This window comes from Episyrphus balteatus, chromosome 3 (genome assembly GCF_945859705.1).
Source record: "Episyrphus balteatus chromosome 3, idEpiBalt1.1, whole genome shotgun sequence".
Classification (NCBI taxonomy): Eukaryota; Metazoa; Arthropoda; class Insecta; order Diptera; family Syrphidae; genus Episyrphus; species Episyrphus balteatus.
The window spans coordinates 21,785,137-21,803,007 of NC_079136.1; the positions used below are offsets into that span (position 1 = coordinate 21,785,137).

General features: G+C 29.0%; 1 protein-coding gene and 1 non-coding gene across 2 annotated transcripts; one reads left to right on the plus strand and one right to left on the minus strand.

Annotated features, from left to right (window-relative positions):
- Positions 1–3,445: 3,445 nt before the first annotated feature.
- On the minus strand, positions 3,446–10,950 carry LOC129913763 (elongation of very long chain fatty acids protein 7-like). The gene is made up of 5 exons (XM_055992605.1): positions 10,725–10,950; positions 10,478–10,668; positions 10,173–10,419; positions 3,714–3,844; positions 3,446–3,640 (listed from the first exon to the last, which is right to left on the minus strand). Exons 1-5 carry the CDS (start codon positions 10,783–10,785, stop codon positions 3,485–3,487), a joined length of 786 nt encoding a protein of 261 aa, XP_055848580.1. The 5' UTR covers positions 10,786–10,950; the 3' UTR covers positions 3,446–3,484.
- A 5,367-nt stretch (positions 10,951–16,317) lies between these two features.
- Trnap-ugg (transfer RNA proline (anticodon UGG)) lies at positions 16,318–16,389 on the plus strand. The gene has a single exon. It is a non-coding gene; the product is annotated as a tRNA-Pro (tRNA).
- Positions 16,390–17,871: the final 1,482 nt, after the last annotated feature.

The window sequence follows — 17,871 nt, forward strand, 5'->3', positions numbered from 1 at the left end:
ATTTATCTATCCACATTTATCTGTCCACATTTATCTATCCACATTTATCTATCCACATTTATCTATCGACATTTATCAATCCACATTTATCTATCGACATTTATCTATCGACATTTATCTATCCACATTTATCTATCCACATTTATCTATCCACATTTATCTATCGACATTTATCTATCCACATTTATCTATCCACATTTATCTATCCACATTTATCTATCGACATTTATCTATCCACATTTATCTATCGACATTTATCTAGAGACATTTATCTAGTGACATTTATCTATCCACATTTATCTATCCACATTTATCTATCCACATTTATCTATCCACATTTATCTATCCACATTTATCTATCGACATTTATCAATCCACATTTATCTATCGACATTTATCTAGAGACATTTATCTATCGACATTTATCTAGAGACATTTATCTAGTGACATTTATCTATCCACATTTATCTATCGACATTTATCTAGAGACATTTATCTATCGACATTTATCTATCCACATTTATCTATCGACATTTATCTATCCACATTTATCTATCCACATTTATCTATCGACATCTATCTAGAGACATTTATCTAGCGACATTTATCTATCCACATTTATCTATCCACATTTATCTATCGACATTTATCCATCCACATTTATCTATCGACATTTATCTATCGACATTTATCTATCCACATTTATCTATCCACATTTATCTATCCACATTTATCTATCCAGAGACATTTCTCATTAGAAATTTCTCATGAGACATGTCTCATGGAAGTGAGACATGTTTTCAGAAATAAAAGCAGGATCATAACGAAGCGCTCTTTTGATGAGTTGACAGAAGTAATTAAATAAGAATTTCAAATCCAGAATCTTACTTTAAAGTCAACGTTTACATATTTCGATGGGTTAAATTTAACAAGGATTTTAGCGTTTTGCAAAATTAAATTTTTTTTTCAGAGTCTGAAGTAACCTAGACCGAAATAAATCGCTTACATTCCCGATTTTGTAGAAAACTAATCCAGCTGCAAATCCGAGGTTTCAGCATTGCATTTCGGTTACTTCAAATTTCTGCAAAACAGTCCGGAAAACTATACAAAAATGCGTTTGCAAATTTTCACTTTTCAAACCAATACAATGTTGTTAAGGCTTAAGGCTGTATCCAAGTCTAGGAGATGAAGACGGCCTCCAAGAAAATGTGGATACAGGGCCCCCCCCAAAGGGCTAGTTACGCCACTGGTATGGAGAATACAAAAAGGCTGCCAACTTTTTTTTATTCAAAATGGCGGCTCCAAAATGGCGGCTCCAAAATGGCGGCTCCAAAATGGCGGAAAGAATGAGCTTTAAAATAGAATTTTCATTTTCAAAACAGTATATAAGTTAGAAATTTAGCTAAATTCATGTCAAAAAGGTGTTAGATTTAAGATTTAGGATTCATAGATTCATATACTTTACAAAAAAATCAAAAAATTTGAAAACAAAGTACAAAAAATGCCAATTTAGTAAAACACACTTTAAGACCTCTAAATACGCTATTTCATATATTTTTTTTTCACTTATCACAATTTTGAGATCTCTTCTATTTATGTTTCATAAGAAAATTGAAAATATTGGGGTTATATGGTTGCCAACTATGTTTTTAAGTAAATATAAGAAAACATGATATAATGATACAATGTTCAATAAAACTGAGAATTTATTTTTTCCGTAAACCAAAATATACTTTTCTCATAGATTTAAACGTTCTAAATTCAATTCCGAAGTCGAAAAAATCTATGACGTCATGTTTTTGAGATATAAGCAGATCAAAATTAATTTTTATCTACGAAACGTGACGTCATAGTTTTTTTTCGACTTCGGATTTGAATTTCGAACGTTAAAATCTATTAGAAAAGTATATTTTGGTTTACGGAAAAAATAAATTCTCAGTTTTATTGAACATTGTAACTTTTCATTATATCATTATTTTCATTATATGTATATATAAAGGTCAATCTTGATTTATGAAAATCTGTAAAATACCAAAAATGTGTAAAATAATTTTTAATTTCGATTTTTTTTTTCGAAAAATTCCGCTTTCGATGTAAAAAAAAAGATGCAAAATTCATTTTCACAGTGTTCAGTTGTTTTGTCAAGTATTTCGTGAAGGAAAAATAAAGATAAATGCAAATTATACAAAATTTATTCAATAATCAAAAAAAAAAAATGCGTTTAAGTTGTTAAAAAGGGGTGTTCATAACAATGCAAGTTTTTTCAAAAAAAATTTTGAGACAATTAGTGCGCTGTTGACTGTTTTTCCCTATTTCGGACCTGAGAAATCGGGATTTTGGATTTTTTTTTGCATTGTTATCGTTTTATTATGTTTTAGTAGAGTAGCCCAACTAACAATTTTGCTTCTATAAAGCTTTATAGAAGCAAAAGAAGCATGTATAATGCTTTACAGAAGCAAAATTTTTAGTCGGTAGGTAACTAAAGCAAATTACAGATCCAATTTTGATAATTTCTGTTCTTAAACGTCGGCAATGAAAAATACTTTAAAATCTATGTGTTAAAAATTGCCGGTGTTGCCGTTTTGTTTTTTTTTAAACTAAAAATAAATTTTTTTTCAAAACTTTTTTTTAATTTCATAAATAAAATGATGTATAAGGATTATTTAGATTATTTACAGAAAAAAATTATATGGGAGCCTTCACTCAAGGATAAGATTATATCGTTTAGGCGGTAGAAGCAATTTTCTCTCAAATCGGCTTCAAATGTAAAGATAATGTATTAAAACACAACGGCAACACATTCGTTACTAAAGTAGTGGTTTTATTATTATTGGCAGGGGGTGCTCATAATGCGTGCATTGGGACATCAATCGTTGGCAGTGCCAATAATAATTGTACCTTTAAGACTGCCAATAAATTATAACCTGTATCCTATCCGTTCCAGTTTGAAAAATTGGGGAAAAGAGCTTAAACGGATTTTTAGATTTGCTAAAAATTTGGAAAAGACGATTTGTACTTGATTTGAAGGCCCGTTTTTAACGGATATCTGAAATTTTATTCAGGTTTTCTAGGTATTGCAATTTTCTCAAGAACGTTTATAATGATTTTGTGTAGCTGACCATAATCAAACTTTGTAAAGCCTTAACTACATTGCCCACTATTTGCAAAATTCAAAAATTCAAAAAAGAAAAATTGTTTTTTAGACCAAAAATAAGCTTTCTGCATCATTTTTGTAATTTTTTCATTTCGGGAAATCATCACTCACAAAATCAGTTTGAAAATTTACACTTTGGTACTTTTCACTTTTTAGATCAATGTAGTGCTGCTTTTGTTAGTTAAGTTCCAATGCATTTTAAAAAAATCTAAACACACTTTATATTATTCTTATAAAATTAGATTTTATTATTTTTTATTATTATTACAACATAATTATATTTAAAGCATTTAAAAATAAAGAAACTAACTAGATTTTCATGTGTTTCACTTATTTTTTTATGTATGCTTTATAATAAAAGTCCAAAAACATCGCTGTCATAAATGTATTTTGTGGTAAAAATATTAAAGCCAAGCCTTTTGGAAATCCACATGAAGGTCCTAAAATCATTAATAGCCATTGAATAGTTATTATACCAAATTGGAACTGTAATTAAAAAACAAATAATGAAACAATAAATAAAAAATCACAAATGGTTTGAAATATTATGAATAATTACAATTTGGAGAAGAGTAATATATTTTTTCCACCATATCTTAGATGAATCGTCAAAAATCGCCCTCAAATAATAAGAGTACATTACCATATGTACAAATGTGTTGACCAATCCAATGAAAAGAACATGGCCACCTATAACAGTGTAAAAGAAAATAGCATAGTATTAAAAATATAATATAAGGATATACAGTCAGTCACAAAAGCTATAGATTAACCCCTAACTTTACAATACCAAGAACATTTTAAGAAAACGAATATATTTTTGAAAAACAAATAGCCAAATGAACGGAAAAACATAGATTTTAAACTGAGACTGACTCAAAACTCAAAAAAATCAACATGACGGGGGAAAACTTTCTTGAAGGCATTCATTTTACTACACTCAGAGAAAAAATAACTATTTAAATAGCTATGTATATGTGACTATTTAAATAGTCAATAAAGGCTATTTTAAAAAGTTATCCCGGTTTTAACAACTATTAAAATATTTATTTTTTCTCTGAGTGTAGATTTGATGAAAAATTTGAACCGAATCTTCCCTTAAATTATATTATCTGCTGAAGGAATTTTTTTTAGACAAAATAGCTTTTCAAATTCGGAAAATTTTTTTCAAAAATTTTTCTTAAATTTCATAAATTAATTGATGCCAAAAGATTGGCTAGGAAATTCAAAAAAAAAAAAAAAAATATACGGGAGTGAGGGACAATCTTCCATCGTTCAAGCGATAGATGCAATTTTCTTATTAATTGACTTTAAACACAAAAAAAAAATATTTGAACACAACGGCAATACCTACAATATTTAAATATACATTTTTAAAAAGCTAGAAGCCTAGCCATATTTGTAAAATTAAAATAAAGTTAATTGAATTAAGGGCTTTTGAAATAATGGTAACTGAACTCAGGTTTTTGAAAAAAAAAAAAATTATTGAAAAAATTTTAACATGTCGTTTTTTAAACTTTTTCGTACTTTAAAATGCATTTATTTTCAAATTTTTTTGGCCGCATTTATTATGATTTAAAATTATTAAAGGAAATGTCAATATGTTTTACGGTTTACGAAAAAAATTAAAAAGTATTTCATTTTCGAAGAACTTTTTTTAATAAAAGTAACTTATTTTTTTTTAAAGTTCAACATCTAAACATAAAATTATTTTTTATTCATTTAATAACCCTTACTGTTCAAATATAAATAGCAAAAATTTAAAGTTCTTATTTACCAAAGTCTTTGAGAAAATTAATTATGTCAATATATGTTACCTTTTCTGCTTCGGAATTCAACTGATAATATTTATGGCTAAACATTTTTTTTTAAATAAATTCATATTTTATTAGAAAAAGTTTGGAAAAAAGTCATTTAAAATTTTTTAATAACATTTTTTTTTTTAATTCTGAGTTCGAGGACCATTTTTTCAAAAACTCTTAATTAAATTTAGTGGATTTAAATTTAAGAGATAAGAATGAGCTTCTGTTTTTTTAAAAATGTATTTTATAATATTGTAGGTGTTGCTGTTGTTTTCAAAATATTTTTTTTGTGTTTGAAGTCAGAATGTTAGAAAATTGCATTTATCGCTTAAACGATGGAAGATTGTCCCTTACTCCTTTATATTTTTTTTCCTTAAATTACCTAGAGAATCTTTTGCTATCACTTGTTTTATGAAATTTAAGCAAAAAAAATGGTTTTGTTCAAAAAAAATTTAATTTTAATTTTAAAAAACAATACGGCATTATCGGCAATTTTTAATCTATAGACTTTAAAGTATTTTTAATTACCTACGATTGAAAAAAAAACATCAAAATCAGAGCTGTTCGGCCGGGTTCCCTAATAATTTGCTTTAGTTACTCTACTATGCACCAGAAAATATTAATACACGTGTAGTTAGAAATAAATGTACAGACACGTATAATTATACATAAATACAATCGTTACAGGTGTCTGGTGTATATCCCTGTTGTACATGTTTAATATGTAGGGGGCTCTAATATCAGCTTCATGAAAAAAAAAACAGCATGGTACTAAGCAGATTTGGATTTAGTATGAGTAAAACAGATGGTATTAGGTCTTGGCTATTCATTCTCTTAATTATTAATTACACGGTGTTACAAAAATGAGGTTTTAAAATATACGCGGGCAGAGACCTATCAGGTTTTGTAGAGCTAGTAGCACTGAATATGAAACGGTATTTGAAAATCCCCTAACACCCCCAAAATCTGGAGTTACGGGCAAAAAACGGTTTTTTGGACCTTCACCCATTGAAAAAATTCTAGCTTCGACAATTTTTTACCAATTTTTGATTTTTTTACAGTTTCTGATAGAAGATAAATAAACCTTTTTAACAATGTATAAAACATGTAACTCGGTTAAACCACTTAGAATTTATAAGATGTCAAAGTTCAAAAATTCAATTTTTTTTGTCATTTGCCCAACTTCGGCATCAATTTAAAGTATATGTTTTCAAAACAACATGCTATTTAAAAAATATATTCTAAAACTATATCTATTTCCCAATTGATCGAGGTATTTTTTATGAAAATCACTTCAAAATTGGCTTAGAAAAAAAAAATTTTCGATTTCAACCCAGATACAGAAATTCGAACTTTTAGGTATAGAACAAAAATGTTGTTTCGGCACGTAGTAGGATAAGTTGGGCGCCAGGATTTGATGAAGGGTTTTTGTAGAGGAGCTCAATACAAACATTTTTTTCTTTGGTAGGGGGGTCTATCTCCCCCCGTTTAGGTGGGAGGGGCATTTTTCTAAAAAAAATTATCAAAATAAAAAAAAATTATTAAAAAACAACGGCAACACTTACAGTAATAAATGATACCATTTCCAAAAGGCAAAATTGTGCATTTGATTCTAATTTTTAAATCAATATAATATTACGAATAGTTTTTGAAATAATCGATTTCAAAGTTGAAAATAGGGGAAAAAAAAATTTTTAAATTCATTTTATACTATTTTTGTCCAGACTGTGAATTTTAGTAAAAAAAATTTCTCACACAGAAAACTACCTCAATTGATTCCTTATCGAACCGTGAAAACTATATGTTTCTATGTCTTCTAGTTTTTGGAAAAATTGAAAAATTATTTTATCAGATTTTTCTTTTTTCAAAATATTTTTTGTTTTTATTTGTTTTTATTTTTCAATTTTCTCAAAAACTAGAAGACATAGAAACATATAGTTTTCACGGTTCGATAAGGAATTAATTGAGGCAGTTTTCTGTCTAAGTAATTTATTTACTAAAATTCACAGTCTGGACAAAAATAGTATAAAATGAGTTTTAAAAAAATTTTTTCCCCTATTTTTAACTTTGAAATCGATTATTTCAAAAACTATTCGTAATATTATATTGATTTAAAAATTAGAATCAAATGCTCAATTTTGCCTTTTGGAAATGGTATCATTTATTACTGTAAGTGTTGCCGTTGTTTTTTAATAATTTTTTTTTATATTGATTATTTTTTTTAGAAAAATGCCCCTCCCACCTAAACGGGGGGAGATAGACCCCCCCACCAAAGAAAAAAATGTTTGTATTGAGCTCCTCTACAAAAACCTTTCATCAAATTCTGGCGCCCAACTTATCCTACTACGTGCCGAAACAACATTTTTGTTCTATATCTAAAAGTTCGAATTTCTGTATCTGGGTTGAAATCGAAAATTTTTTTTTTTTCTAAGCCAATTTTGAAGTGATTTTCATAAAAAATACCTCGATCAATTGGGAAAAAGATATAGTTTTAGAACATATTTTTTAAATAGCATGTTGTTTTGAAAACATATACTTTAAATTGATGCCGAAGTTGGGCAAATGACAAAAAAAATTGAATTTTTGAACTTTGACATCTTATAAATTCTAAGTGGTTTAACCGAGTTACATGTTTTATACATTGTTAAAAAGGTATATTAATCTTCTATCAGAAACTGTAAAAAAATCAAAAATTGGTAAAAAATTGTCGAAGCTAGAATTTTTTCAATGGGTGAAGGGCCAAAAAACCGTTTTTTGCCCGTAACTCCAGATTTTGGGGGTGTTAAGGGATTTTCAAATACCGTTTCGTATTCAGTGCGACTAGCTCTACAAAACCTGATAGGTCTCCGCCCGCGTATATTTTGAGTGTTACACCGTGTTATCATTGTAAATAATATAATAATAGTTAAAAACAAAAAACATCTTTTTAAGTTGTGGCTAAGTCATTCTCATCTCATGAGTCAGTTGTATTCTCTTAATTATGCAGTGCAAAGAAATTTCAATGTATTGGGTGGATTAGAAGATAAGATAAGATATACATAGGTACAAATCAAATAAATTAAAATTTTTCAACTACTATTTTACAAACGTAGAGTGTTTAGAAGAGCAGGATCTAAAGATAAAACAAAAACTTTAATATGAAGAATTCATAGTCGTTACTCGAGTTGCGATTTTTCTCAACTCCCAGTAAAGCCTAGTACGCTGCTGAAGCGAAACGAAAAATTTTGAAGTCTCCAAAGTCAACAGCGAACATGTTAAGGGGGGAAATCCCTCTGGACGACGAGTTTTTCAAGATTTTTTTTTGGAAAACTGAAAGCAGTAATCATAGTTTGGAAAAATACATGATATTATTGACATCATGAAGTGTTAACTCAATTTTGTTGAAGAAATAAAAAAAAAAAAATGGCGGCTCTACAGCCGTTTAAAGTTGATGCCTCTCGTTTGCGCCGTGCAATGCACAGGTCCAATTAATTATTTATAATAAAAAGAGAAATTTTGTTCCATTAAAATATATTTATACGCATTGCATGAACCTAAATTTAGCAAAAAAAAAGTGTAAAATAAAAATTAGAGACCAAAAAAATGAAAAAAACACAATCTTTTTTTATAAACAAATTGTTAAAAAAAATATTTATTGTGAAAATTATATCGAACTTTTAGGTTCATGCAATGACCAATGAGTTAACGAGTAATTTGCATTTTATTTCAAGTCGATATCTTTATTAGTTTTTGAGTTACGTTGCACGGCGCGGAAAAAAACGTGTTTCGAGAAAAATTCGTTTAAAGTTTTCATTTTTGTTACTGTGGTAGGCTCGGAACTCATGGGTTTCAGGACTATCTGGGGACTTTTGAGGCTTCACTTAAGGCTAAGACCACTAAAATAGTTTTTTTCGGTTGATAAATGATTTTTTTAGGCAAAAAATTAATAATGCAAAAATAAAAAAATTCCAGATGGTTTTCCCCCCTTAACAAAAAAATACCATCGGTAAAAAAATTCAAGAAAAAACATCAGAAAATAAGTTTAAAAGCAAAAACAAAACAAATTTAATTTTGTTCAAGATTTCGTTAACGAAATTTTATATTTAAAATTTCGTTTCGCATCAGCAGCGTACCAGGCTTAAGTTGAGAAATATTTCAAGCAATCGCTTAAGGGAATTGAAAATAGGGCTGTCACTTGAGTGAAGAAAAATCTTGAGGAAATTTTTTTCTCAAACTCAAAAACTTGAGTGATTTGAATTATGTAACTGTTTAATAAAAAAAACATTTTTTTTAATAATTCGCCATCGGTTTGATTTGTCGCGATTAAACAATGTTTAAAAACAAATAAATGCAAACAAATATTCGCGATACATTTATTTTATTATAAAATTAGTACAATTTTTAATTGTTAAATACAAAAAAACAAATGCTCGCAAAAAAAAAACTTAAGCGTTTCCTCAAGTAAAAAAGCATCCTCCAGACGTTCACTTGAGAAAAATTTTGACTTTAGTGATGACTATGAATAAAGATTCACTTGAGCGAATGCTTATAAGATATTTCTCAACTTGAGTGACGACTATGAATTCCGCCTTAAGTTGTATAAGAATATACCTAGTTAAATTTACACGTTTCACTGGTACATACGTCAATGGCATTAATTAAAAGTTCACACACCCATGTTCATTGTGAATTATAAATATCAATATTCAAATAGCCAAATGAAGTTCAAGGTTTAAAAGTTTTAATGAAACACACACTTTTATTTTCCATTGCTAGTATTGACAATGTTGACAAATTAAGAAACAAAATAAAAAAACAAATAATGCAAATTTTTGATTCTATTTGAAAATGTTACCATGTATTAGGACCAAAGTTTCTACAGCTTTGAAATGCACAGGAAAGGTTTTGAAAAATTGAAAGGTCATCATGAGAGTACCATTAATTAAGTTCAGTCAAGCTTATCTAAATAGTGATATGTAGACAAATTGCAGAAATATCTAACATCTATTTTCCTATTTGTGGGGTCAAAAATGCACTTTTTGGACTTTTTCGAATATAATTAGCATAAAATAAGAAAATGATGGTATATTTATCGTGAAATAAAATGAAGTGTTTCATCATGAAATCGAAAACAGGTAAGGAAAACGTTTTTCAAGTGTATCATTTGTCATTAAATAAGCATATGAACTTTCGAAATATAAGTGATTGACTCATGTTTATGAAATATTTAAACTCACCTGGTATAAATCGCACTCCTACCCATACAGCAAGAACCATTCCTATGTGATGGTAAATATGCAGAAATGTCGCCTGTTTTTGCTTTTTTCTCAGTACAAAAAATATTGTGTCGAGTAGATCGAGAACCTTTAGCAAATAATAATTGTGTACTTCATTTGCAGCAAGTACTGCCAAAGGTTCTTCTGAATAGTCCACAGGTTCACAAATGTATCTGTACGGTCCGAAGACGTAGGCATGTTTGCATCCCTGAAAATATTTTTTTTTTTTTAATTTAAATATTTAAACTTAAGTTAGTTAAACTTACTAAGTAAAAAAGTCGAGTTGATAAAACTATTTGCAATACATTATAAACTACTAAAACTTTATTTAAATTAAATGCAGGTCGATTTTTCATCAGACTTGGTCCCCATTTTTGAACAAATTGAAAATAAAGTGTAACTATCACAATGGGAATGAGGGGACTTTGGGCAAGAAAACAATCTTTTGTTCGCGGATCTGAAGAATAAATAAAATTTAGCTGAAGAATTTTTATTTTTTTAATTAAAAAGTACCCGTGTAATGTTCCATTAAATCATGGTAATACTTGTAAATCATTTTTAATATTAGTGTCATTTTGAAAGGAGGCTCGTTTTGCACTTAATTTGAAGTGGGAAGTTTATTTTTTCGTGTAGTGAATCGTTCCGCGTTTGCTTAGCGACTGATTTAAGCTATTAATATAGGTATCGGTAAAAATTTTGGAATGCAATAGGTATATTAAACTTGAATATTTTCAACGGAATGTGGAAGATTTTTTTTTTAAGTTTTTTGTAGACAGTATAGGAAATATAAAAAATGCATATTAAAAGGACGCAGTTGCTGAAGATTTAATTTGAATTACTCAGACACAAAAGCTCAAAGCTTTTCTAAAAATGTATAGTTTTTTTTAACCCTAATTTAATGAGGTCGTCAAAGTGGTTCCACGAGCGAAACGCATTTGTGTATATATTGATAGCTTGTGAAAGTTGAAGATTTATTGATACCTTGTTACTAAAAATGAGATCTTCTCTTATTTTAAAGGCAATTCTCCTTTTTATTTTCATTTTTAAGAAAATAATTTTTCCAAAAAAATAAGTGAATATTTAACTGATGAATTGATTTTGAGGCATGGGTGGAGTTCCACCTCACAATCTTTAATAAAAGCAAGGTTCATTGAATTTAATACATATTGCCAAGTAGGAATAAACAGAAAACTTGTAATTAAACAACACCTTACAGGGGGAGGGGGTGATATATCTCCCTCCCCTTACGGGAGGGTAAATTATATAAAAAAAACACTAAAAATGAAAAAAATAGATATTAAATATTTTTTGTTTTTATTTAGAATTGTTTTTTATAGATACAATGTCCCAAAAGTAATGGTTGGAACGAAATATACTGATAGGCCAAAATAAGGGCTCACGGAATTTGGCAGCTTGGGTGCACTCCCTGTTCATATATAATTTTTGTGTCACTGAAAAATAAGTTAATAAATTTGAACAATTAATAATTTTTTAATTATTTAATTTCTAACTTTTATTTGGAGCAATGTGCTGAAAAAAAATTGTATGATTTGACACTGGTTTTCCTCGAAAATAGAGACTTTTGTTTAGAAAGAATTAAAAGAACAATTCTTTTTAAACAAAAGTCTACATTTTTGTACTTACCCCACACGACTTGAAACTTGTACAAAATAAAATGCACGACTGGGGTCGCACGTACTTGCTCTTGCAGTTCAAAGCACTTTTATGTTAGTCTACTTGTAGATTTTAAAAGCTGGATCTAAATTTAAAAAAATTAATATTGGGGAAGAGTCGGGCAAAATTTTGTTAAATGAAAAAATTTTTTTTTGTTATTTGACTTTTTTTTAGAAAAAAAAAATGCAGTTTTATTGCCACTGCTTTAAATATTACGTATACAAAGTTTAATCAAAATCGTTAGAGCCGTTTTCGAGAAATTCGTAATATCGTATTTTTTGTTTGTTTGGGAGGTATACGTTCTAAACGAAATATAAAAAAACTAATTTTCAAAATTCCATAAAAATCATCTGTACCAAATTTGAAGAAAATCCATCCACCCGTTTAGGCTGTGGAAATGTGTACAGATCGACGCACAGACGCAGGGACGAAATTGCGGGACCCACTTTTTCGGAATTCTCCATCATCGTAATGTTGGTTTTGATTAAAACCTCAAATTTTTTTTCGACACGAAACCAATACTTGCCCCATAGAGCAAGTAAAAAAGTTTTGAAATATGTATCAATGGTTTTATTTAGTTTTAAACAAAACTAGAAAACCGGATCCAAAAATGTTTTGTCGTGCTTGATATCTGTCACATAAGTTTTTATGTAGAACTTAAATCCTTTAAATTTCGTTTCAGCAAACAGCTCTAACATTTTTGGATTTTTCAAAAATATGTAGGTATTTAATTTTTGAAGTTATACTTCTTATGGGAGGGTGGGTATGAAAATTTACTTTTTGACAAGAATGTCAAAGGGATTATGACGCGATCACCCTGGGTAGCAGGGCTGTCGTTTCACCTTTAGAGTACGCAGTACTTTAGTATTTAAAAATGCAGTACGCCGCAGTACGGCAAACAAAACACACAACACGTAGCAAGTTACATGTTTCATGTGGCAAGTTGCATGTGGCAAGTTGTATGTGGCAAGTTGCATGTGGCAAGTTGCGTGTGGCAAGTTGCATGTGGTAAGTTACATGTGGCAAGTTGCCAGGGTTGCAAAAAGCTAACATTTTAGCTCAGCTCACAGCTCAGCTCAAATTTGAGCTAGGTACCATAGCTTAGCTCATTTGAGCTGAGCTGAGAGTGAGCTGAGCTGAAAGTGGGCGCCCCAACTTCCAACGCCTATATCTCGGAATTTTGAAAAAAAATGAAAAAAAATTTTTTGATGCCAAAAGGTAGCGGGGACTCTAACCTACATTTGGGTACAACTTCCATCCCTGTAGGTACACGCGTTCTTAAACCAGGAGAACTTAAAGGTAAAAAAAAAGTTGAGCCCGATTCTGAAAAAATAGGCATGATGTGGCGGTTTAACATGCAAGGCGGTTTTTTAAAAATCTGACAATGTGCAAAGCGTACACAGAGAAAAATAGACCACATAAAATAGAACAAAAACAATAAGATTTCTCTATGGTTTTCATCCAAGAAGGAAACCTTATTAAAACAATCGGGTTTTCCTTATTGTTTTAAAATCTGCAAAAAAATAAAAAAAACGATGACCAGGCTGGGAATCGAACTGGAGACTTCAAATCATTAGTCGCCCACCTTACCACCTGAACCAACCTGCCATGAAAATATTGATCGCGATTTTTGTTCTAGTGCTAAGTTGCAAAAAAAAATCGACTTTTCAGTCAAATTTTAATAAGATTTTCTCTATAAAAATAATAAGAAATCTCCTTAAAAAAACCTTATTAATCGTTGATTTTAATAAGATTTCCTTATGAAATGTATGGACGGTAAAACAATATGGCAATCTGTTAGTTTTTAGCGGGTCATATTTTTCTCTGTGTAGGCCCATGACACAAGCTATCATTTGGCATCACTCCCAAAAATTGCTCTCAAGCGGCTTAGCTTCGAGGAGCGTTCAAAGATTCGGGAATTTTTCGAAAAAAAAATTTACCCAAACTTTCAAACACGATTTTCTCGGAATTTTGAAAAAAATCGAAAAACCGGATTATACCACTTTCGGGTAGCTGAGAATATAAGCTTTTATATGGCACCACATCAAAGCGTTCGAACGCCTATATCGCGGAATTTTGAAGAAAATGAAAATAAAATTTTTGATGCCAAAAGGTAGTGGTAACTCTAACCTACATTTGGGTACAACTCCCATCCCTGTAGGTCCACGCGTTCTCAAACCGGGAGAACTTAAAATTAAAAAAAAAATAGACACGATTCTGAAAAAAAGGCATGATGTGGCGGTTTAACATGGTAGGCGATTTTTAAAAAATCTGATAATGTGCAAAGCGTAGGTCCATGACACAAGCTATCATTTGGCACCACTCCCAAAAATTGCTCTCAAGCGGTTTAGCTTCCAGGAGCGTTCAAAGATTCGGGGATTTTTCGAAAAAAAATGTACCCCAACTTTTAAACGCGATTTTCTCGGAATTTTGAAAAAAGTCGTAAAACCGGATTGTACCTGATTTTTTTTTATGATAAAAAAAGAAATATTTTACTAAAAAAAAATAGAAATATATTTACTACATATTAACCCTAGAAATATATGGCGTGTAAAGAACTGTTTTATCTAATTCAATTCAAATTGCTGGGTTTTTGTTAAATTGATTTGATTTATTATATCACTTCTTTAAAATAATCTAAGTAATGAGTTAAATAAATATAAATATGACAAAAAGTGTTAACATAAGACCAAAAATCTTTTTTAGAATCATACGTCTCTGAGACGTATATTATGATTATCTTTCTAGGGTTAAAAAAAACCAAGAGAAAGATCACGAAAAATTATCTGTTTTATTTATAAAAATATCCATGTGCTAAAATAATTCCATTTATAACTAGAACCAAACATCTTAAGCTATGGTGTTATATAAAAGTTTAAAATATCTTCATATTTCATTATACTTTCCAAATAATAATAATCAATGTATCCTCTCACCCATCACAGCTCAGCTCAGCTCACTTTACTTTAGCTCACCCAACAGCTCAGCTCAACCATCAGCTCAGCTCACTTTCAGCTCATCTCAAATGAGCTGAGCTATGGTACATAGCTCAAAAGTCAGCTAGCTCAAAATTTGAGCTGAGCTGTGAGCTGAGCTCAGCTCACTTTTGAGCTTTGTAGCAACCCTGCAAGTTCCATGTACTAGTGCTGAAGCAAACACAATTCTCATAAAATTACCATATCGCACATTTTATGCTCAATTCATTTACTTTCGTTAACCATATACCGTACGTTCTGAACCGCACAACATGTGTAAATTTCACAGAATAAATTGAAAACTACATGGACGCAAGGAGGATGAAAGAATTAATTTATTGTTCACTTGATAAAAATGTTAAAAAAACGAAGTGTGGATTAATTATTTTAATAATAGAAATTAAAAATATCAAATGAAATTCATTTACATATACTGAATGAGAAGTATAACTTCAGTCGCGTGTACATGTGTACACACACTCTTTTTTTTTTTTTTTGAAAAATGTTATTTTTTGAAAATGTTTCGAAATTTCGTTTTTAAGTGTAAATTTATTTATTTCTTCAAAATGGAATATGGAATGCCAACTTTTTTTGAAAAATATTAAAAAAAATTATTTGTTCTAAAAATTCTTTTTCATTCAAGAAATCAAATGGCATATTTCGTATTGTGATCAAAAGCATTAAAAACGGTATTTTATAAATTATAAAAACTGATTTTATGTATGTATTTGGTTACATTATCAGAAACATGCTTTAATAAAATCAAGTTATAATTTTTCCTAATTTTTTTTTATAAAAACGTTTAAGATAAGAGCTACTTTTACCATAAGAGTAAGATTTTATTTTAAATGCATCTTCATAAAATAAATCAAGTTTCTTACTTTTTTTAGCTCAAATTATTTTTTTTTTTTCATTTTGTAATTTCCATTAACTTACCAACTTGAACTTGAACTCAAAGAGCAAGTTCAAACAATTCAGTCGTACATTTATTTTTGTTGAAAATTTATCTTTCTTAAAAGTAAATAAAAATGATTTTATAGATTTCAATTATATTCTCAGTATAAAGTAACAATAAATTATTCTATAGTGGGGGAAACATTAGTAAATAAAATGAATATCATTGCACTTTTTTAAATATCATTGTGACGACAAATGCAATTTTGAATTTAATTAGTTAATCATTCAAAGCCTTTGGTAGCCAAAAACTTTTTCTACAATTTTACTGAAAATATTTTATTACTCATACGCCACAGTGAACAATTAAAAGGAAGAAAAACTTCCTCCGCTAGTAGAGAACAGTTTGTTTGTTTTCATAATAAATTTTTACTTTGCAAATTTATACTCCTAAAACTAGACTACAAAATAAATTTCCATCAATTTAATGTAGAAAAGAATGCTTATTAAACTCAAAAGTGATCCCCTAATTTTGTATCTTTTTGGACAACGTTTCTTCAAGCGGCTCAATGGTCTAGGGGTATGATTCTCGCTTTGGGTGCGAGAGGTCCCGGGTTCAAATCCCGGTTGAGCCCATTCCTTTTTATTTTCGTTTTTTTTTTAAATTAACATTGTTTGTCTGTGAAAAAGTGAATCCAAAATATTTTTAGTTTTTCATTTCAATTGGTGTCAGTAATAAAAAAACTGTTCATTTTATCCTTTTAACATTATGCCTAGTATAAATCGCTAATTTACTTGAACAATATAAGAACCAACAAAAAAAAATGTTTTTTTCAGAAAACGAACTTGAATTTAGTATCGATCTATTTTTGTATGTAAAAAGTTAGTTTCTAAATGCAAAACTAGAGCTCCTTTTCTCCAACTGTTTTTAAAGTTAAGAAATAACTTTTTGTAGGATTAAAAATTACTTTATTCCAATAAATTCTGCATTAATAACTGAATCACACGTGATTTTTGTGTTATGACAGTATTCAAGTAAATGAGCGAAATGTTTTATAATTATTTTTTATTTTAAATGAAAAGATCAATTTAAAACTTATTTATTATTTGAATAAAATTTAATTAAAAGTCTTTCAAGGTTTAATTTGTTTACGCAAAAATATCTTAGTATAATAGCAACAATTTAAATTCCAGGCTTGAACTCAAGAATTTGCTTTAATTAAGGGAATTTCCAATACATATAATGATTTTTTTTTTTTTTATTTCAGAAACTATTAATAATTGTAAATAGAAGAATGTGCACTTTGTGATAAAACCAGTAATTTTGAAATAATTGAGCCACTTTGAAATTTGGACCCCATATACCTACTAGAAAAACAGAGTAGGAGCGTTTTTCTATAGGGAATGATTAGTTGCATTTTAAAGTGCAAGTAATAGGTACATCATTTTGAAATTCAAAATAAAAATGTTTTGAATACCATGTGGAAATTTATTATTCTTTTTATGAATCAAGACCAACTTTTGTGCCCAACCAAGCTCGATAGCAACTTTGAAAAGGTAAACTTAATTACAGAAACCAACATACATAATTTTCAACTCTCCACTAACTCTAAAATAAATAAGATAGATCTCGTTACCTCTAGACATTTGGACCATACTCAATTTTTTCCCACTGTCTTTTCTATCGATTCATGAAAAATGGAATTGTTTCAATAAGCATTTTATATTCGTTCACTTCATTTTATATTATTTATCTTTAATTTCTTTAACTAAAAAAAAAAATATTTAAATTATTTATTCACACATAAATAAAAAACTTAAAAATAAAAACAAATCCGCAAAGAACGTGCAATATCGGTCAAGGAACTATAATAGTGCGTGAAGTTCAAGGTAACACACAACAATATCGAATCCGCATCGATATTATTGTCTTTATAAAAAAAAAAAAAACATTCAAATTTGCATAGATATTGAAAATAATTATCAACTCATTTTAGTCTACTTCCACACAAGAGTGTTGTTTGCATTTTATATGAATTGATAATTGAATGCAAAATAAATATTTATGTGTCTAAAGCACGCTTAAAGATAATTATGTAGTTATACCGGAAGTTGTT

Coding starts and splice junctions, on each gene's coding strand:
- LOC129913763 (XM_055992605.1), bottom strand. CDS start 10,785: ATGACACTAATATTAAAAATGATTTACAAGTATTACCATGATTTAATG. Junction 10,669..10,724: donor TTTAATGGAACATTACACGG/GTACTTTTTAAT, acceptor TTTATTCTTCAG/ATCCGCGAACAAAAGATTGT. Junction 3,641..3,713: donor ATATTACTCTTCTCCAAATT/GTAATTATTCAT, acceptor TTTTAATTACAG/TTCCAATTTGGTATAATAAC.